The 21,272-nt window shown below is 50.0% G+C and overlaps 2 protein-coding genes across 2 annotated transcripts in view; one reads left to right on the top strand and one right to left on the bottom strand.

Annotated features, from left to right (window-relative positions):
- Positions 1 to 21,272, top strand: part of SYN2 (synapsin II) — a 152,115-nt gene that overhangs the window by 113,843 nt on the left and 17,000 nt on the right. The window contains exons 6-10 of the mRNA XM_068982317.1: positions 9,428 to 9,490; positions 9,900 to 10,042; positions 15,794 to 15,868; positions 16,344 to 16,446; positions 17,760 to 17,909. Of these exons, the coding sequence (XP_068838418.1) occupies positions 9,428 to 9,490; positions 9,900 to 10,042; positions 15,794 to 15,868; positions 16,344 to 16,446; positions 17,760 to 17,909 (534 nt within the window). The remainder of the gene's footprint in view (positions 1 to 9,427; positions 9,491 to 9,899; positions 10,043 to 15,793; positions 15,869 to 16,343; positions 16,447 to 17,759; positions 17,910 to 21,272) is intronic.
- On the bottom strand, positions 926 to 7,253 carry TIMP4 (TIMP metallopeptidase inhibitor 4). Its single transcript, XM_068983012.1, has 5 exons — positions 7,115 to 7,253; positions 5,606 to 5,703; positions 5,071 to 5,185; positions 1,744 to 1,868; positions 926 to 1,123 (listed from the first exon to the last, which is right to left on the bottom strand). The coding sequence occupies exons 1-5, from the start codon at positions 7,251 to 7,253 to the stop codon at positions 926 to 928; spliced, it is 675 nt and encodes a 224-aa protein (XP_068839113.1).

The following is a 21,272-nucleotide window of genomic DNA, read 5'->3' as shown; positions in this document are numbered from 1 at the left end:
TTCTCCTGTCCTCTAGCCTAAAATTTGCCCTCAAGAGAGGACACCCACCCCCGACCCCCAAGATCTCTGTGAGGCTTCAAAAGCTAAGGGGGAATTTCAACTCTATAAGAGAAAGGCTTTTTTTTTTTTTTTTTTTAAGCTTAAAAAAGATTTTGAAGTAGTAATGAAAACAGGACTTTCTAAAGGAGACAGAGGAGAAGCCTTTTGGACAGTAGTTGAGGACATTAAGTATAGTTAACCTGGAGAGACAATGCCCAAGTCTGTTCTTGTCTTGCTAACTGGGCCAGGCCCTGTGCCAGGAATGGCATAGAGGGGAGTACATTGTAGGCTTCACATTGAATGGCTCCTGTCCCCCTTTGCCACTCCCCTAAACAGACTGAAAGTATATCAGAGGGTCAGAATGAGTCAGGACAGGAGGAGCAGATGAAACACAGCCAGACAATATTGTTCTTTCCATTTCTCCAAACCAGCCTGTTGATGATACTGTCACCCACCTTCTGGTCTTATATCTCACAAGGCCACGCCATCTCATATGTATAACAGTCATCATTTCTCCCCTGTCAGATCAGTTAAGATAAAAAGAAAACACATTTATCTAGGGAGAAAAAGGAATAGTCCTAGCTTTGAAAAAAGAAACTAAGCCAGAATCAGTAACAAATACCAGCTCGACTAGAAGGGATAAAGGGCTGAGGGTGGGAGAGAAAAGTCCTGCTACTTTCCCTAGCCCTTGGCCCAACGTGTTCTGGACTGAGGTCCTGGACACAAGCTGCCACATGCCCCATCCCTGCCCTCAGCCTGGCCACACCATCCACCTGGTACTTCCCCTTGTCTGGCATCCCTGAAGCAGGTAGGGACAGCCAGCGCCCCTGCCAGGAAGGAAAAGGGCTTGGTCTTCGGGATTCTCAAAGGGTTGTGGCGATCCGTCCTACGGCTGGATGATGTCAACAAACTCCTTCCTGAGGGGCAGGCGTCCCTGGTACCAGCTACAGGTGCCGTCAACATGCTTCATGCAGACATAATGCTGGGCCTGGTACCCGTAGAGCTTCCGTTCCAGTAGCCAGTCTGTCCAGAGGCACTCGTTGGGAGCCGAGATGGTGCAGGGCACCGTATAGCAGGTGGTGATCTAGAGCCGTAGCCACACAACATCCAGGTGAGTAGGGTGTCCTTTTTCTGTTCTTGCCTTTCAGACTCCTACATGTTCTTACAGCCTAGCTCAAATGCCCCCTGGCTTATAAGGCCCTTCCAAGTCTCCAAATTTCTCCCTTAGTTCTCTTTCCCCTGTACTCTCCACATACAGTATTGCCTCCCAAAAGGCACAAAGGCCCTTACTCTACCACTGACCTAAGCAAGTCACTTCATTTCCTATAACATGAATTTCTCCCCCATAAAATGGAAATCTTAACTCTTCATAAATTTGTTTTAAAGACTAAATATCTTAAATAAATTAACCATTACAGGTCCTGACAAAAAGAGTAGACTCTCTTTAAGTGGTAGTGTATTATCCCAGTCTGTCTTATATGATGGCTGCCTTCTCAGCCAGAATGCAAGTACATTGAGATCAGGGACTGTGGGCCTTGTTGCTTTCCCACCCCCAGCTTTGAATGATGCCTGATCTATCACAAACCTCAAGTATAGTACTGCAAATGAATAGATCACACACATGGGAAGGAAGGAATACACGAAGGGTGAGGCTGCACAGCCTTTCCCCCACCCCCGAAGACCTTGGAAACGGACAGTCCTTACTTGGCAGCCACAGTTCAGATGGTAGTGGTGATTCAGACTTTCTCTCTGCAGAAGGGACAGGTTCTCCCAGGGCTCAATGTAGTTGCACAGATGGACAAAGACTTTCCCATCACTGAGGATCTGACCTTAAAGGGGAGATAGAGGAGAGCCGACATGAGGAGTCTGCTTGTGGAGCTCCAGGAGTTCTTGAGGGAGCCCAGAATCACAGCCTCCTTGGTATCTTGTGGTGGAAGTGGTGACATGGGGCTCCGTGAAGGAGCCAGAAAAACCTCTGCTGTCTTTATATCAAAGCCATTACCAGATGATGTTTGTATGAGGGAGAGTTGTAGGGCAAAGGCCTTTCCATTAGCATGGTGCAGTCAGAGGGATGTGGGCTTTAAGTCAGAATCTTGGCAGAAATCCCTTCTTTTCTGTCATTTACTAGTGTGTGACCATAAGAAATCCATGTAACTTCTCAGCTGAAAGATGAGAATAATAAGGTTGTTGTCAAGATTAAATGAGAGAATGTCTATGAAGTTCCCTGCACAGTTGTGGACCCACAGAAGATGTTCGATACATAGTAGGTCTCTCTTCCTTTTCAACCTTTTCCAACCTTTCTCCTGCTCCAGTGATATCTTGGTGAGTCTGTCCCCTTCCCCTTCTTTACATGTCACACTCTTTCCTATTTTCCAAATACCCTTTTTAGTACCACCGCAAAGCCATCCCTGGCCACACTAGCCCTCACCTCTCTTAGAGCTTCAGTCATTCAGTCATTTACTGGCTGAGCAACTACTATGGCCTGGTACCAGGAATATAGGAAATAAACATGACAGGATTTCTACCCCTAAGGAGCTAAAAACTAGTAGGGAAGACAAATTGTTGTTGTTCAGTTGGTCAGTTGTGTCCAATTCTTTGCGACTCCATGGACTGCAGCATGCCAGGCTTCCCTGTCCTTCACTACCTCCCAGAGTTTGCTCAAACTCAAGTCCATTGAGTTGGTGATGCCATCCAACCACCTCATCCTCTGTCATCCTGCCCGCAATCTTTCCCAGCATCAGGGTCTTTTCCAGTGAGTCAGCTCTTCGTGTCAGGTGGCCAGAGCAGTGGAGCATCAGCTTTAGCATCCGTCTTTCCCGTGAATATTCAAGGTTGATAAACAAGTAGAAAATGATACTGCTGTATGATTCTTACAGGATGTGGTATAAGAACAAAGGAAACACTGTTATCTCTGTCTGTGGAAGGGGTGGGGGCAAGAAGGCTGTCTAAGATGATACTTGGGTTGGGTGTTGAAAGGATGGGTAGGAGTTCAGCTGCCAGACAAGTTGGGGAAGGACTTCTGGACACTGAGATGGACGGGCACAGCCCTGCAGAATACCTTTTGCAACTGCAAGTAGTTTAAGCTCCAGGGGAAATGAGGGGCTGGGAACGGCCACTGAGCAGTGACTGGAGGCAAGCCTGGGGAGGTCAGCTGGGTCTGCTCACAGAGGGTATTAGGCAGAAGGGCTGCGTCTTCTGCTGCAGACCATGGGCACCAGGATGAGTTTTCAGTAAGCCTATGCTTTGTCATTTAACCCCACCTTTGGGTGGACTTGACCTCCCTGAGGCAGCCGGCACGTGTCTGCATCCCTGATGCACTACAGCCCCTAGCAGAGGGTAGGTGCTCAGGAAGGAGGTGGTCCCATCAGCTAGTTCTGGGACCTGGAGGTCCCAGGGGCCTGTTCCGCCCCTGCTCTCCCATCCAGAGGTGCCCAGATCAGCACAGTTCCACATCCTCAGACCTGGGGGACCCCACCTGCGTGGCCTCCAACACCTGTGACTTCTTAGAAATTTGAACTGTGAGAGAGCTCCTTGAGGACTGTGGCATGTTTAATGCATCTCCACTTGAGGAGGTGGTCACTCATTGCTGAAGGGATGGACAGAGAGTGGAATTCCTCCTTCTGTTCTCCCCATTGGCTGTGTTTTTCTTTTCCTGGCCTTCTTTCTAAATATGTTTTATCCTTTAGGGAAAATTTAGATCCCACTTACACAATGAAGGCTTTCCTAGTGGCTCAGATGGTAAAGAATCTGCCTGCAATGTGGGAGACCTGGGTTTAGTCCCTGGGTTGGGAAGATCCCCTGGAGAAGGAAATGGCTACCCAATCCAGTATTCTTGCCTGAAGAATCCCGTGGACAGAGGACCCTGGTGGGCTACAGTCCATGGGGTCACAGAGTCAGACACGACTGAGCAACTACACTTTTACTCTCGCCTTACACAGTGAGGCTTCCCTGTCTATAACCACACAGATACCTTCCCTGGACAACAAAATAATTCAGTATTGCATTCATTCAGTTATGGATTAGAGTTTTGTGAGGTACTTTAACTATTTTATCCCAGTCAGTGCAGGATGAGGAGATCTGCCTGGGCCCAAGGTCTTGGAGACAGAATCATATTAGAATCAAGGCTGCTATTAGGGCCTGTGCTTTACTGCACTTCCAGAATAAGGCCTTGGGTGTGAGTCAGTCACGAACCAAGAGTGTGACCTATCATGGCCGCCTAAAGCTGATGCTATCATAGGCTACAGTGACTATTACGTGTATGTTGTGTATATGTGGGGGTGAGGTTGCGAATGCACCATCCTTTACTCTGTGTGACTAAGACCTCCCCTGCAGTGTGGTCCCTGGTTCAGGGTCCAGTGCTGGGGAGGGACAGGGACAGGCTCTATCCTGCTGAAAGTGGCCAGGACAGGAAGGGGTCTGGGGACCATGGCCAGCAGAACCTGGAGCTAGAGTGCATGTATCTGTTGTCCTCAGGCCTCTGAAGGGTCATCCTGAAACAGAGGGCAGAGCTGAACCCACCGGGGGCAGTTTCAGAGTGGCATAATTTGGCTCAAGATACCAAAAACCTTAGGCTTCCCCGATGGCTCAGTGGTAAAGAACCCGCCTGCCAATGCAGAAGATGCAAGAGAAGCAGGTTCCATCCTTGGTCAGGAAGAGCCTCTGGAGGAGGAAATGGCAACCTTCTCCAGTTTCCTTGCCTGGGAAACCCCATGGACAGAGGACCCTGGCGGGTTACAGTCTATGGGGGTTGAAAAAGAGTCAGACACGACTGAGCACGCACGCACCAAAAATCTTATCACTTAAAGCTGTTTGGAAATGGAGCCAGCTGCCCTAGGCTGGGACAGCAGCCTGTGAACTAGGAAGGCAGTGGCACTGACAGGGAGGTTACCAAGGCTTCTCCCAACTCAGGCTGCCTTGAGTTATGCAGCTGTTTGTGCCCAAGAAAATGGCTCAGCTTGCTGCCCAAGGTCAGCCTGGCTCCTCCTTGCCTAGGGCAGAGACTTATAGGGCCGCTGCTGGTCTTTAACTTACCAGTCAGGAGATACTGCTTCTGGCTGTTAGCTTCTAGTTTCACCCCACAGAGGGAGGAATCAAAAGGCGTATAAACATACTGAATATCATTGACTTTCTCAAACCCTTTGAACATCTGAAAGGCAATTACGAAAGAGCAGTATTGAGTAAGTGAGTGTACTTTATATCTTAACAGGAAAAACTTTTTCTTAATCTAAAAAAGTTAAGTGAAAGTCTGGTTCAGGACTCGTTGCACACAGATGGCACAACTGGGTCTTATCTCCCTAAAATATTTAAACCTTGGTTTATTCCAGTGAGAAGGGAGGCTCCTCTAGCAGCCCCACGCACAAGCACAGAGGGCCTGTCCTGCACTGTCCTCTGGCTCCTGTGGCCTGTCCCCTACATGTCATCCACTCTACTTCAGTATCTGTACCCCTGGCATCACTGAGCCAGGCCGCCCGAACCACCAGCCCTGCAGCCCCACCCCTCCCAGATCACAGCCCCCAACTCCTCCTAACAGCCCAAGAGGGTGACGCCCTGTCCTGCCCCCATGTACCTTTATCTGTTTGATTTCATACCGGATCATTTTTTGAGGGTCAGCAGGGTCTGCGCTGGCAGGAACTACCTTCTCACTGGAGATCTTGGCCCGGATAGCTGCACAGGAAGAGAAAAGAGGGGACCTTCAGCAGCCGATGGGAACGATCCTCCTGGGATCTGGGTGACCTGTGGCCCCCTGGAGAATTCTGCAGGGGGGTTCTGGGTTTAGGTCTCGGTGGGTTGTGAGGAAGATGCTGCATGTGAGGGATGCTCCTCTGCAATCCCTGGAAGTTCCAAACCCCTTGGGCCTACCAGGTCCTTGAGTCTCTCTGCTCTGCCTGCTGCTCTGGGGAGTCGAGTTCTCTGCAGCCCAGAGTACGGCGGGGTGGAGATGGGCAGGGCGGAGGAGCCACTTGAGGGCAGTCAGTGTGTAGTCATCCACTGCTGTAGCCCAGGACCTCAGAGAGAGCCGGACCGAGCTGACGTTGGCAGATGTTTACTGAATTAATAAATATCCTGACTATGCACAGAGGTAGTTCGTCTCTTTGTTGTTCGGATAGTAATCAAAACCTGTTTATGAAGTTCTTCCTCTGTGCCTGGTCTAACACTGGGTCCTAGGCCCACAAGCACAATTAGGAAAGGGCCCGCACCCTGCAGAACTCTTGCTTTAGTGGAGAACACTCTTACAAAGACCAACAGCACAGCAGACTAGGAGCACAGAGATGCTGGAGATGCTGTGGTAGCACCAGGAGTCAGGAAGCCTTCAGAGAAGAGGAGACCCCCTGGTTTTGAAGGATGAATAGGAGTTTGCCAGGAAGTTAAGGGTTTTTGAGGAAGGGCATTCCAGGCAGAGAAAAAGGGTAAAGGGTGTGTGTTGGGGTGAGGCTGTGGTGACAACCTCAGTTATAGGCTTGGATACAGAGGGATGTTTATCATGAAAGCCCAACCGCCTGAACCCCCTCCTCCTCAATCCCCCTAACCAGTGGATCAGAATAATCACTGGATAGTTCCAGAGGCTTGTTGTTCAGTGACATCCCATAACTGTAGTAGGCGGGGAGAGGGGATCGCTGTGGAGCCCTTTACACTGTCTTTGTGCTCATTCTCTCAGTTGCAGCTGACTCTTTGCAACCCCATAGACTGTAGCCCGCCAGGCTCCTCTGTCCATGGGATTTCCCTGGTCCAGAATATTGGACTGGGTTGCCATGCCCTTCTCCAGGGGTCTTCCCGACCCAGGGATTGAACCCATGTCTCTTGAGTCTCCTGCATTGGCAAGTGGGTTCTTTACTACTGCGCCACCTGGGAAGCCCTACACTGTCTTTGATTCTCTGGCAAGTCAGCGGGTCTCTGCGCTTGCAGGGTTGCTATGGCGCCGGCCCGGCCCAACCCACCGGGTCGCAGCAGGAGGCAACTGGGGCGGGATTTGAGCTCCACCCCTTCCCTCGAGACTCCAGATTCGCAGCGCGGCCCCACCTCGACCCCACGGACCCCAGCCCACTGCTGGGGCCCTCGAGGGCTCCCCCGGACTCACCGAGCGCCGAGTGGCAGACGTGCTGCTGGGGGTGCGCGGGGGCGCAGCTGCACGCCTCGCCCAGCCCCGGCGGCCGCAGCAGCGCCAGCAACCGCAGCAGCAGCGCCCAGCTCGGCGCTGGCCGGGGGCTCCGGGGCATGTCTCCGCAGGGCTGCGACTGAGCCTGCGGGGACTGTCAGACCACACTGCCCCTCCACGGCTTCTCCAGAGCGCGGCGCGCCCCTCGCCCCTGGCTTTATGAGGTGGACCTAGAGCCAATCCCGCCCCAGTGGGCTCCGCCCTCCCTTGGCCACAGGCCACCCTCGGGCTGTCGACCCGCGGCCCTCCTGGCCGGCAGGCTCAGTAAGGCGCAGGAGAGAGCCGCGAGAGTCCTCGGTGCTGTCTCCCTGCCTGAGCCTTCTCGAAGTACAGGGAAGGCACCGGGAAAGGGGATGGCGTCAGGACAGAAGGACAGGGCCACAGAGACAGATGCTTGGGGAGCACAGAGACCAAGAGGCTGTGACTCAGGCAAAAGGAACAAGAGTGTGGAGAGGCTCAAACAGAAAGAGTGAGACAGGCAGAGTCAGAGAGAGGCAGACAGAATTACAACAGGCAAGAGAGACAGCGACAGAGAAGGCCGGACCTCTTGCTGAGCTGCACACTGGGAATGAGACAAGCTCCTCAGGGCTTCTTTCAGCTGCAGGAAGTGTTTTCAATGCCCTATTTATGAGGCTCCAAAGCAACAGCAAACAGTAATGGAACAGGACAGGGAAAGTTGGGGGTGGTGGTGGTGTGTGTGTGTGTGTGTGTGTGTCTTGGCTCTGTCAGCTGGGGGGTGGGGAGAGACAGCGGAGAAAGCAGCCGGTGCCTTAGAAACCCTGTCCCGTTCCCGGAGCCCATGCAGATGGCATGAGGACAGTGCTCTTTGAGGGTCTCAGAGCATAGGGTGGCCCATCACTCGGGGCAAACCTGGGCCCTCAAAGCCCTTTCTCTGCTCTTGGCCACCCTGATGTCCTGTCTCAGGGCCCCACTCAGCCGAGAGACTGCGTCTTGTTGTAGAGGGAGGGGCAGCTTGGAAAACGAGTGAGGTTCGTCGTGAACTGGAGCTGTGTGTGCTGTTTGATGGGGAGCATAGTGCTCCGGGGCTGAGGGTAGAGACCCACGAGCTGGTTGTAGGGTGTTTCCACACAGTCTTGCAGCAGGCAGTACGAGGCTGGATGCCGATTCTGCCCCTCAGGGGCTTCACAGCCTTGCCTCAAGCTGAACTTAAAGCTCCTTGCCCCAGCCTCAGCTGGCCGCAGCCAGGAATGCTGAAATCCTCAGGTCAGGCACTCCCAGTATCTGGTCACACACAGGATTCCCATAGGAATCTGACTTTTTGTCAGAGTCAATAGTGTATCCTCTGAAAGACTTCTTTTCGTCTCGAGGTGGGCATGATGTTTTTCAAGAAGGCAGCTGAGAGAGCACTGACCTGATGGAGAAAGGACAAGGTTTGGCGTCCAGATTGGCTCTTCATGCAATCCCAGCCAGGGTACAGTCTGATGTGTCATTGGACAGGCTCTCAAAAGCGTCCCGTTCGGCTTCTGCAATTGGTGGATATGAAGGCTGAGGCCCAGGGAGGCAAAGGGACTTGCCGAGAGACTGGGATGCAGGTCTCTTGACGTCTGGTCCCCTCTACCACGTTACTTCTCCCTTGGCCATCGTGTGACAGCTTGAAATCCTGCCTTTGGGGGGTGGCTTTTCTTCTTCCAAGTGTCTGTGGTTTCCCTGTTAAAATACAGCTATCTCAAGGTAGTGGTGAAGGACAGGGAAGTCTGGCCTGCCACCCCCATGGGGTCGCAAAGAGTCAGACGCAACTGAGCCACTGAACAAGGTAGCGTTTACTCTCTTAAGCATCTCTTTTGAATGGTAAACATGCTGAATTCTTATGTTAGCTGTCTTCCAACCCAAACTGGGCAGAAATATGCCTTTGCATTCTGAGCTGTGTTCAGTGGTGAGTGTGAGGTGTTGGTGAGCAAGGAAGAGAGTGTGAGAGGGGAGGAAAGCCAGGTTTGGTGCAGGAAAGCTGGGGACACATGAGGCTGAAGCAATGAGTCTTAAAGATGCAGAGAGTACCAAACAGGAGAACGGGCTCCTTGCAGTTCTGCCTCTAATATGCTGTGACCTTAGGCAAGTCACTGTCACTCTGTTTTTACATTTTTAAATTTCTGATGCAAATAGATTGCACTGGTTCTTTAGAGAGCCCTTCCAAGGGTGTTCCCAAGAAAAATATTTGTAGGATTCCCCAGAGAGACAGGTACACTCTGACCGATTCATTCCTTTCTCTGCTTTCAGCTGACTCTGCCCACGTTCCCTGTGGTGGTGAAGATCGGCCACGCCCACTCGGGCATGGGCAAGGTAAGGCCAGAGCCGCTGTGCTCTGGGGTTGTGAGGCCACAATGGGAGCTTTTCCGGGAGCCCAGTTGTGGACTGTTCTTCTGCCTCAGTTGCTGATGAATTCTTTCTGAGGCGAAGATGATATGGCCCCTCTGAAACCATGAGTGTTACCCAGACAGGCCTCTTGCAGCAAGCAGAGTGCAGGCCACCAGACTGTCCCTGTGTTCTTTGCAGCAGATGTGGCTCCCAAGCCCTGGGAAGGGAAGCTCAAGAGTGGGGACCTCCTAGGGAGATGTGGCACCCAGGTTTGCCTCTGGGTGTGAGCGTCGTGATGAGCCTGGAGGCCCAGGGCTCTTGTGACTCTCAGTGTGTGTGTGTGTGTGTGCACGCGAACCTCCCTTTCTGCCTCTCTGCCTTCCTCCACCATTAGGTCAAAGTGGAAAACCACTACGACTTCCAGGACATTGCCAGCGTGGTGGCCCTCACCCAGACCTATGCCACCGCAGAGCCTTTCATTGATGCCAAGTATGACATCCGGGTCCAGAAGATAGGCACCAACTACAAGGCTTACATGTGAGTGGGGTGGGGCCGCCAGACACCTGTCTCCTCAGCTCAGGGACGATGCTCAGCCTCCAGGCAGCAGCCAGCTCTCAGTTTCGCCTCCCCTGGCCCCACAAGGTAGAGAACACAGGGAGGGCGCCATGCACATCGAGGAGTCTTGGCCTGGCTTCCTTTCAAGGCAGATGAGGGGTTATTTTCATTTGCCTCTAAGTGAAACCTGACGCTCTCCTCAGTTGTGAGCAGACTGGAGTAGTCGCAGTAGTAGACAGACGTGTGGTTTGTCACCAGCAGTCATCACAGAGGTGTTTTGTATCACATACACTTGTGGCAGATATCTCTAAATACCAATTACTTTTGTCACTACTTACAAGTCATGGGAGTTAGACTTGCAGCTACATTCATACCTGTAAATACATTTGTTACTTTCAGAAAAAGACATATATTTTTACACTAATCAGAGATTTATTGTTTTTGATAACTTTTTTGAAAATTACTTTAAATCATTGAGTTCTTTTGCTGTCCTGTGTATTTTATTTTACACTTATACACCTTCAGTATTTCGTACATCGAAAGGAATCTGTAGGCTTCACGAGGCTGCCAGAGCACAGAAAAAGCTAAGAAACTATAAACATGTAGCCCTGTAGACACTACAGAGCGTGAAAACCTTGTGGTTATGAGAATAGGTGACTGTTCCATGTAACTGGGTCCATTTACCAAAATGAGAAGGGAAAGGCTTCCTGCAATAGAATTGAGAAAAAGAAAAGATTTCAAGACTACCCGATCTTCTGAAATATACATCCAAACACAAATGGCTTACAAGTCCAATTTTGGAAATAGTAACTTCACATTTTCCCTGATAACACAGTTGGTAAAGCACCCGCCTGCAATGCAGGAGACCCCAGTTCGATTCCTGGATTGGGAAGATACCATGGAGAAGGGAAAGGCTACCCAGTATTCTGGCCTGGAGAATTCCATGGACATGGGGTCACAAAGAGTCTGACACGACTGAGCAACTTTCACTTTCACTTCAACTTCACACTTTAAAAAAAATTTCAGGTAGTATTTTCCTTCCAAAGAAAGAACATTACAATCTATGAATGTGACCTTTGCCACTCTGGACTTGAGCTCACATCAGGGTGGAGCAGTTTCCCTCCCCTTCACTCACCTATTTTCATTTTTCTTCCCTTGTCTTTCTTTTTAGGGTTTATACTCCCTGCCCCTCAAGAGAGTTAGGAGCCCTGTCCCTGTGCGCCCTTCTTGTAACCTCTCGCACACCTCTAGCTGAGCACTCATTAACCATGGGCATTTGTCAGGGTGGAGCAGTTTCCCTTCACCCACCTATTTTCATTTTTCTTCCCTTGTCTTTCTTTTTAGGGTTTATACTCCCTGGCCCTCAGGAGAGTTAGGAGCCCCGTCCCTGTGCACCCTTCTTGTAACCTCTCGCACACCTCTAGCTGAGCACTCTTCACCCATGGGCATTTGTACTACGCTCCTCTGTGCTCTCTGAGTGATAATGACAAGAGTCACGCTGCAGCCCTGCTTCCTTGTGCAGCAGCAGACTCATAGGGGGCACCCAATAAATACGCAGAGAGAAGCCCTGTGGGGAACTGAGGCACAGAATCCTTTTTGCAACTTTATTGACCGGATTCCTACTTTCTGAGTTAATCATTTTTTATGTAAAGCTTTTCTGCTTCAGAAAGGAATTTAAGGTTGCTTTAAAATTACACACAACGTGGGACTTCCCTGGTGGTCCAGTGGTTAGGACTCTACACTCTCACTGCTGAAGGCCTGGGTTCTGTCCCTTGTCAGAGAACTAAGATCCCAAGTGCTGTGCATGGCCGAGTAAATAAATAAATAAAATAAAGAAGTATGCACAATATAAGACAGGCAGATGCAGGTTCAATCCCTGGGTCAGGAAGATCCCCTGGAGGAAGAAATGGCAACCCACTCCAGTATTCTTGCCTGGGAAATCCCATGGACAGAGGAGCCTGATGGGGTACAGTCCATGGGGTCTCAAAGAGTTGGACACAGCTTAACACAATTTAAAAGACCATTATAAAAACTAGCTAAAAGTAGTAGGAAAAGCCATGATTTGGGCACTGATGAAAGCGGATTTCCTATCCTTTAATTTTAAAATTCCATAAATGAAAAAGCATCGATGATAGCCGAGCAAGAGTGTCTTGATCCTTAAAAGGAGGCACCACATTTTTAAAGATTCGGGTTTCTGAAAACAACTTAAATGGAGCATAAGAAAAGAGAATCCCCAACCATTGATGAGGGGTAAGCGATGAGAGCAGCTTTAGAAAATATTCACTTACCTTTTTTACTTGTGAGGGACTGTCAGTTATTTGGGCGAATGTTTAGGTTCTCTCGGCTCCTCTTCCCCAAACTTTTGGCCATCTTCTTGATCTCAGAAGAAGGAACTGACCTGACAGTAGCCAAGGTAAGGATTGAGATTCTTCCCTTCTCCCCGAGCCCTCACCTAGAGACCAGGAGATGGCTAGGCTTGGTGGGAAGAGTGCACTGCCCCTGCTGTCTGACAGTCAGCAATAATGTGGGTCCCTCTATGGACGTCGGATGGCCTGTGAGTCCTGAGTGGCCACTAAGCTGTCCCTGAATGGCTTCTTAGGTTCCCCTCTGCTCCCATGTGCCCCCCGTCATGGATCTGTGCCTGGCATCCCATTGTTAGAGAGAGCTGTGAAGTGTAAGGGGCTCTACTATTACTCACTCAAAAGTTCCTGACACCCTATTATGGACCATGGCCTTGCGCTGCAGACAAGGAAGTGAGGGACTCTGCCCAGCCTGGTCACAGGAGCACAGATGGAAGCGATAGGAAGACAGCATCACTTTCACTCTGATCTGTCCTTGTGTTTCTGTTCACATAGAGCAAGCCACTCAGCTGTGAGTTGTTCATCTTTTCTGAACTAGGCAGTGGGGTGTAGGGGAAAGCGAAACCCAATGAGGGAACCAAGAGTCCTGGGCTTGTTTTTTAGTCACTAAGTCGCTTTCGACTCTGCGACTCCAGGAACCGCTGCACACCAGGCTTCCCTGTCCTTCACTATCTCCTGGAATTTGCTCAGACTTATGTCCTGTGAGTTGTTGATGCCATCCAAGCATCTCATCCTCTGCTGCCCGTTTCTCCTCTTGCCTTCAATCATTCCCAGTATCAAGGTCTTTTCCAATGAGTTGCTTCTTTGCATCAGGTGGTCAAAGGATTGGAGCTTCAGTTTCAGCACCAGTCCTTACAATGAATATTCAGGGTTGATTTCTTTTAGGATTGACTGATTTGATCTCCTTGTAGTCCAAGGGACTCTCAAGAGTCTTCTTCAGCACCACAGTTGGAAAGCATCAATTCTTTGGCACACAACCTTCTTTATGGACAAACTCTCACATCCATACATGACTACATCCATACATACACGCCTTGATGTATGGACCTTTGTCAGCAAAGTAATGTCTCTGCTTTTTTGATATGCTCTCTAGGTTTGTCATAGCTTTTCTTCCAAGGAGAAAGCATCTTCTACTAATTCATGGCTGCAGTCACCATCCACAGTGATTTTGGAGCCCAGGAGAAGAAAATCTGTCACTGTTTCCACTTTTCCCCATCTATTTGCCATGAAGTGATGGAGCTGGATGCCATGACCTTAGTTTTTTCAATGTTGAATTTTAAGCCAGCTTTTTCACTCTCTTCTTTCATCCTCATCAAGAAGCTCTTTAGTTCCTCTTTGTTTTCTGCCGTTAGAGTGGTATCATCTGCATATCTGAGACTGTTGATATTTCTCCCAGCAGTCTAGATTCCAGCTTGTGATTCATCCAGCCTGGCATTTCACATGAGGTACTCTGCATATAAATTAAATAAACAGGGTGACATACAGCCTTGATGTGCTCCTTTCCCAGTTTGGAACCAGTCTGTTGTTCCATGTCCAGTTTTAACTGTTACTTCTTGACATGCATACAGGTTTCTCAGAAGACAAGTAAGGTGGTCTGGTAGTCCCATCTCTTTAAGAATTTTCCACAGTTTGTTGTGATCCACACAAAGGCTTTAGCGTAGCCAGTAATGGAGAAGTAGATGTTTTTCTGTAATTCCCTTACTTTTTCTGTGATCCAACAGATGTTGACAATTTGGTCTCTGTTTCCTCTGCCTTTTCTAAATTCAGCTTGTACATCTGAAAGTTCATGTTCTGGTGAAGCGTAGCTTGAAAGATTTTGAACATTACCTTGCTAGCATGTGAACCTAGTTTGACTAGATATACGATCTTGGATGAGTCAGCTAACCTTTCTGAGTCTCAGTCTCCACGTCTGTAAAGCGGGGGCAAAAATTGCAGCCTACTCACACCAGGGAATTTTCAGTGAGGCTCTGATGAGGGATTTGGGATGGAGCAGCCTCGGAAGGGAATCAGCACTGTACAGATGTGAGGTGTTGTCACTGCCGTAAGGGTCGGCTCTCTGGGCTGGCACAGGGCTCTGAAGAACCTGCCACATGTCTTGGTTTCCCAGTGTCTGGTATCGGATCTCCAGGGAGGATACTCCTGAGAACTGCTGAGCAGAGAATCACATCATCAGTCTCCAGTCATAGTGAGTGACAGGGCCAGCATGTGGTAGGGAGTGACCGGGCTTTGTCAGTGGATAAGCATGGCTTTTCTGTCCCTGGGCCATCCCCTTCCTCTTGACTGTGTCTCTGTGAAGACTAATTTATAGTTTACTTAAAACCTGTATAATTTGGTCCTCATGGCAACTCTGTGTTTACACAAGGATAAAGAAGGCTCCGAGAGGTGAGGTGATTCACCCAAGGTCCCCTAGCCAGTCAAGAGCAAATCCAGAACCAGAAACCAGGTCAATTGCCTCCTCCTTAGTCCAAGACCAACTGAGTCTGTCTGACACGTGGCCGCAGATGGAGGACGCAGGGCAGAAGAGAAGGCTTGGGGACTTGACTCCATGGGCTCCACGTGAGGGATGAGGCAGCTTAAGCCTGAAGAGGCCAACCGGCTTGTCCAGAGCCACAGTACTGATAGGGTAGGCCCTCAGTGTTAACTGTTGAAAGAATAAGTGAGCTAGTAAGGAAGCCACAGGAAGATACTCACTGGAGCCTTGAGGGTGTGTCCAGGGTCAATAGAATTCAGCTTGTGCATACCAAGTCAGCCCAGATACCAAGTGGGTAGGCTGATGGGAATACTAGACACAATTTGTTGTTGTTGTTTAGTTGCTCAGTTGTGTCTGACTCTTTGCAATCCCATGGACTGCAGCATGCCAGGCTTCCCTGTCCTTTACTATCTCCCGGAGTTTGCCAAACTCATGTCCATTGAGTCAGTGACGCCATCCAACACCTCTGCCACCCTCTTGTCCTCCTGCCCTCAGTCTTTCCCAGCACCAGGGTCTTTTCCAATGAGTCAACTCTTTGCATCAGGTGGCCAAAGTACAAGACACAGTATATATCCTCAAGTGGTTAATAGATTTGTGGACAGAAGACTTAGCTCAGATAACTAAAGTAAAAAGTAGACACAGGATTTGAAGAGTGGCGGAGGCAAAGTCCTCTAGGAATTGTAAGGAGAGCAAGCGCTCATCAGGTTGAAAAGATCAGGGAAGACTCCAGGGCACCAGGGCAACCTGGGCTGGACCCTTGTAGAAAGGAGGAGAGTATTACGGTTGGGGGGTTGGCAGCAGAAGCCAGGCTCTCAGGTCAGCAGGCAGGCCCCCAGGCTCTGGGTGGGAGAGGCAGGTGGGGACAGCGACCGTGAGCTGTCACTTGGTGGGGCCTTGTTGCAGGAGGACGTCAGTTTCAGGGAACTGGAAGACAAATACTGGCTCTGCAATGCTGGAGCAGATCGCCATGTCAGACCGGTGAGTGAGGGGAGGGGTGCAGCTCCCCTGTCTGGGGAGGGCGGCTTCCATAGAAGAGGAGATGTAAAAAATGAGTCCGGCCCAAAGGGAGCCTCTAGTCTAGCCAGACAGATGGAACACAAAGGCCCAAACACCCAGTTAAGAAGATCAAGCAGGACTGGAGATATGATGGAGAATGATGGAGATAAAGACTGGACTTGTCATCGACGCTCCAGGGCAGGAGGAGTTACTGTGGGCTGAGCAGCTGAGGGAGGCTGCCTGGAGTAGGTGAGACCTGCTCTAAGCTTGGGAAGATGGAGAGGGCCTAGAGAGCAAAGCAAGAGGGTGCGTAGATAAGGCAGTGTGCTTGATTCACGGGGGAGGGCTGGGGGGTGTGGCCAGGAGAGGTAGAGGCCGCCAGGATCACATGACCACAAGCGGGCTAGGTGGGAGCTAGTGCCCCAGCCTCTGGACACTTTCCCCTACCCTACTCCAGGTACAAGCTGTGGGTGGACACCTGCTCTGAGATGTTCGGTGGCCTGGATATCTGTGCCGTCAAAGCTGTGCATGGCAAAGATGGCAAAGACTATATTTTTGAGGTAAGTCTGGCCCAAAGAGTATCTCAGTAAGAGAAGAGCCCCAGGGCTGGAGGCCAAGCTCTTGGCTTGAGAGCTGCACGGGTGCACGGACTGCAGTTAGGTTAGAGTCTCCTGAGCCACGGGAAGGTTCCCAGGTGATGCAGCTGGAGAGTGTGCAGAGCCAAACAGCTGCCAGTAGAGCTGTGGACTCTAACCAGCCAGGCTGACCCACACCACTGGTGGGAGATGCCAGACCCGCGTTTCTGGGTCCTAGCCTGCCACTCCTCCAGGAAGCCTTCAGTGGATTTGCCATTCTTAGTCTCAGGAAGCTGGCCTTGGGAATCACTGGGTCCAGTCTGCTCTGCCAGTGAGAGAATGGAGGCCTGATGCCACAAGCAAAGCCACACAGTGAGTTGGTGTCTCAGCTTGGCTAGAACTCAGGTCTCCTGGATGCAGGAGATTCTTCTTAGCTCTTCTCTGAGCCCTGGAGACACTTGACTCAGTCTGGGCCTCTGGCGCAACCTTGCTGACCCTTTTCCAATGTTAGAGGGAGAGCCAGTGGCCATATGTGTCCTTCACACACATTCCTGTCCAGTCTTCCTGAGAGCAGGAGAGGCTCCTTGCCAGGAGTTGGTAGTATTTACAGAGGATTCATGTCTGGAGCCCAAAGTGGGCTTCAGAATCTACTCCATGGCCTGCTCAGCATGTAACTTCTACATGGTCATACCACCCTCCTCTTGGTGGGCCTTGGTTTTCTTATCCCTGAATGAGAGAGTTGAACTACGGAGTCTGCGATCCTGGGCAGGCAGACCCTTCCTAAAGGAGGAAAACATCGATCTGGATCTTGAGGTACAGGAGGAATTGGCTTGGTGGTGAAAGTGAAAGCATCCCAGGTCATGAGCAAAGGCAGGAAGCCAGTCGTTTAATGGGCACAGTATCAGTGGGGACAGAGGTTGTGTGGGAGAAGAGTCACAGAGGAGAGAACTGCCTTCTAACCAGCGTGAAGGGCGTGGCCTTCCATGTTCCTGCTCCCCTGTCTGCCAGCCTCAGAGCCCAGAGCTGGACTGTCTGCCTGCCCTCTGCCTCTCCCCACCACCCTCAGTCGCCAGACTAAAGTCCCACTGAGCCCTGACCTGCATGAAGTCTGGGAAGGCCCAAGGCCAAGGCTGCAGGAGAAGGGAATGGAGGCATGCAAAGGAGCATGCCTCCAACTGAAGACACAAGCACCCACTTCACCCCAACCTGCCTCTGCTGGCTTAAGTCCTGCTTGTTCTGAAAGACTGCCCCAGGCCGTGGACGTCTCCTTTCCTAACCAGGCTCCCTTCCTCCCCCAGGTCATGGGCTGTAGTATGCCGCTGATCGGGGAGCGCCAGGTGGAGGACAGACAGCTCATCACTGAGCTGGTCGTCAGCAAGATGAACCAGCTGCTGTCGAGGACCCCTGTCCTCTCTCCTCAGAGACCCTCAACCACCCAGCAGCCACAGGTGAGCAGGGAGGAGGCGCGAGGGCAGCCAGGAGCCCTTGCCCAGCCCACCGCTCCAGACGGCAGTGGCTCTAGGACGGAGCAGAGGTCAGATGCCCACAGGTCTGGGTGGGCTCTCTGGAGTCTTTTCCTTCTCCCTCTTTTTCCCTTCCCTCCCCTCTGGACCCCTGATTATCTTCCATCACCCCTTATAGAAACCTTCTCATCAGCAGTCTGCAGGATCAGCTGTATAACTGTCCAGAGATGGAGTATCAGATCCCTCCCCTCTGAACTTGAGGACTCCAGGGAGCCAAGCCCTGTTCCCTCTGGAACTTGTAACCTGGAGTTCTCTGAGGAAGGGCTGGGTCAGGTCTCATTAGCTGCTCAGTCCCTGAGAGATCTGTCACACTTGTAGAGAAAGAAGGGTGTTTCTGAGACGCCTGCTGGTCTGGAGAGGGGGAGAGTCGGGTCCCTCATTCCGGGAGAGAGTGACAGGTAGAATTCAAATAAGAACTCTGCTTTCCTCCCTAGGGGAGACCAGGCAACTTCCTAGTTGCCTGTGGTGTGTGACTCAAGTCAGTCACATCCGCAATGACAGTACTCCAGCCACAGGTCTAGTGGGAGATCCACACTGAAGCTTTTGTGAAACCTCAAGCCCTGTGGCTCTAGAGTGGGCCAAAGAAAGGCAGGGACCCTTGGCCTGAGGGCCTTTAGTCCATCTAGGATGTAGCTCCTTTTTCAAAAATATTGCCAAACTCTTCCCTCCACTGTGTAATAGAGTTGTAACAGCTTGGAACAGTGAATCCAAGAACTGAGTCCTAGTCTAGCTCCAAACAGCTGTATGACTTTGAGGGGAAGTTACTGCCCTTTTTAGGGTTCAGGTTTTATCATTTGTAAATGAAAATCTCTCAGCAATCTTGCTTTCAAGATCCTACTTCAAACATTCAAGGAGGTGGAGTCGAACTCAGAATGTGGGCTTTGATGCAAGAACTCTCCAAGTTTGATAGTTTACTGGCTTTGTGACCTTGAACAAGGACTGCATCTCTGACTCAGGAGAGATCTGAACAATAGCACCTGTATTCTAGGGTTGTTATAAGGATCGAATAAAGCAAAGAATATAAACTATGGCATAGCATATCATAAATGCTCAATAAAGGCTACCTGTGTTATTACGCAAGTAGGCAGCCTCTGGGTATAGGTTCCCTCCAGTCTTCGGCTTTGAGGTCATCTCTCCCTTTTCTAAAGATCAGCGCTTTGCTGGGATTATGCTGCAATCAAGAGCCAAGTAATTGGATTCTTGAAATCGTATGGTAAGAAAGAAGAAAAGGAGGGGGGAAAAAGTATAAACTTGTCTGGTTTATTTAGTATAGAAGCAAATTACCCCCACATTTATCTTCTCATCATTTGAGCATCGCCGGATCATAGCATAGAAACACAGTTTACAGTCATAACAGTGGACCTGAGGAAACCCTCAGGAAAGGATTGCATTTTAGTCAGTGTTTCATACTCTGGTGAAGAAGGCCAGAAACATAATGCATAAGAAGTGTTTCTGTAGAAAATGACTAAGATAAAATAACATGGCAAGCGGTAAGTCAGTACCCTCTCTCGATCTGTCTCCTCCGCCCTTTCTCCATCCCCTATTAATACAAGATGATATCTAAATACCTTTTGAGCTTTAAAGATCTCTCTGAGTAGAATTCTCCTTCCATCCTGACTAATGCTGGATAGATGAGAGCTTATGGGCCAATGTATGTCTGTGCTGTCTTTGTGCCCAAGTTGAGAGTAGCCCCATGAGGCGGGATGTCGCCACAGATTGGCGCTTGCGTGTGTTACACACCGTCCGTAGGGCTTCACTGGCAGCCCAGATGGTAAAGAATCTGCCTGCAGTGGAGGAGATCAGGGTTCAGCCCCTGGGTCAGGAACACCTCATGGAGAAGGGAATGGCTACCTGCTCCAGTATTCTTGCCTGGAGAATTCCACGGACAGAGGAGCCTGGCAGGCATCCATCTCCATGGATGGCAGAGTCAGACACACTGAGCCACTAACACTTTCACATCTTAGATGGCTCATGCTGTGGGGGCCTCTAAACAAGTACAAAAATCTGTTCCTGTGCTTTAGGAATATAGTCACCAGATAATTATATAGGGTAATTAGGGTAACACACCTTAGTTGCTTGTTAGAGTTACAAGCCCATTATTTAACTATTGTGCTTAACTAGAGGTGATAGAAAGATTTTCCTGGTTGAAATAATATCAGGCCTGCAGTAGATTTTATGATTTAGTAAATCTGATGGCATTACTGTGTCTTCTGGTCCTAGCTGTCTCAGGGATGGGATTGGCAGGTGGTTGCTCATTCCTGCTCTATAGGAAGAGTGACAAGAGTCCCCTTTCCCCCTGACCCTCTGAGAAATCTGAGTATCTGGTAGCTGCTTAAAGAATTTCTGACAGAGTAAGACAGCCAATGTTGCCCAGGCAAGATAAACAAAAATGGGCTGCTCTGAGACCCTGTGAAGGTCCCTTTAGGACTTTTATATATGTGTGCACACTCTCTTGGCTGCTACAGCAAAATCATTCTGACTAGACTGAAGGCTATGCTGAGGGTCAGGAGACCTGAGTTCAGTCTGTTCTTGCCACTGACTCATGAGGTCGCCTTGGGTAGATTTCCTTTTCTTTCTCCGTCTCAGCATCTCTGTGTGTAAAAGGAAGGGTTGAACCAAGAAATTCACTAAGATCTTTTCTAGCAATAAAATTTAATTATTTGAAAATTATAGTAACAAAGAAAGACTTTCTCCCTAAAAAAGTGTTTTCACCCAATGAAAGCATTGATTCTTCTTTCATGTGATTCCCTTACTTTGTGAACATTAAATACTTCAACTTAAATATTTTAAAGAGAAACCCTTCAGAGTCAAGGCAGGAAACCTGGTAAGGAATGAGCTTCCCTAAACACAGGGACACCTGTAAAAATTCCGTACAGCAAAGCCCTTGTGGCTTCAGGGCGAGTTATTATCCACTGAGCTTCACAGTTGAAGTTACAACAGGATATTACAGAAAGCACAGTGTGCTGGGAGTCAAGACACTGAGGGGCCAGCCTCCCTCTGCCAGGATGTTACGTGACTGTGGGTGAGTCACTTCCCACCTCTGGACCTGCTTCCTCACCTGTGAAATGGAACTGGGATAGACAATCTTTAGATCCCTTTCAGTTCTGAGGTCACGTGAAACCTGAAGTCAGCCCACCTGTGAAATCCACAGACCACCCTTACCCCTGCCACGAGCAGAAAGTTTAGACACTCCCCCAAACCACCCTCAGGTTCGAGAATTCTCTGGAGGGACTCACAGAACTTCCTGAAAGCCACTGTACTCACAGGTGCATTATGGGAAAGGACACA

Source organism: Capricornis sumatraensis, chromosome 10, assembly GCF_032405125.1.
Source record: "Capricornis sumatraensis isolate serow.1 chromosome 10, serow.2, whole genome shotgun sequence".
In the NCBI taxonomy this organism is placed as follows: Eukaryota; Metazoa; Chordata; class Mammalia; order Artiodactyla; family Bovidae; genus Capricornis; species Capricornis sumatraensis.
Note: the sequence above shows the minus strand (reverse complement) of the source record. Positions and strands in the feature narration are given on the sequence as shown.

Excerpts from the sequence above, each read along its gene's own strand:
- TIMP4 (XM_068983012.1), bottom strand. The coding sequence starts at position 7,253 with ATGCCCCGGAGCCCCCGGCCAGCGCCGAGCTGGGCGCTGCTGCTGCGG. Across the intron at positions 1,869-5,070 it reads GAAGCAGTATCTCCTGACTG|GTCAGATCCTCAGTGATGGG; the intron begins GTAAGTTAAAGA and ends CTCCCCTTTAAG. Across the intron at positions 1,124-1,743 it reads ATCTGAACTGTGGCTGCCAA|ATCACCACCTGCTATACGGT; the intron begins GTAAGGACTGTC and ends CTACGGCTCTAG.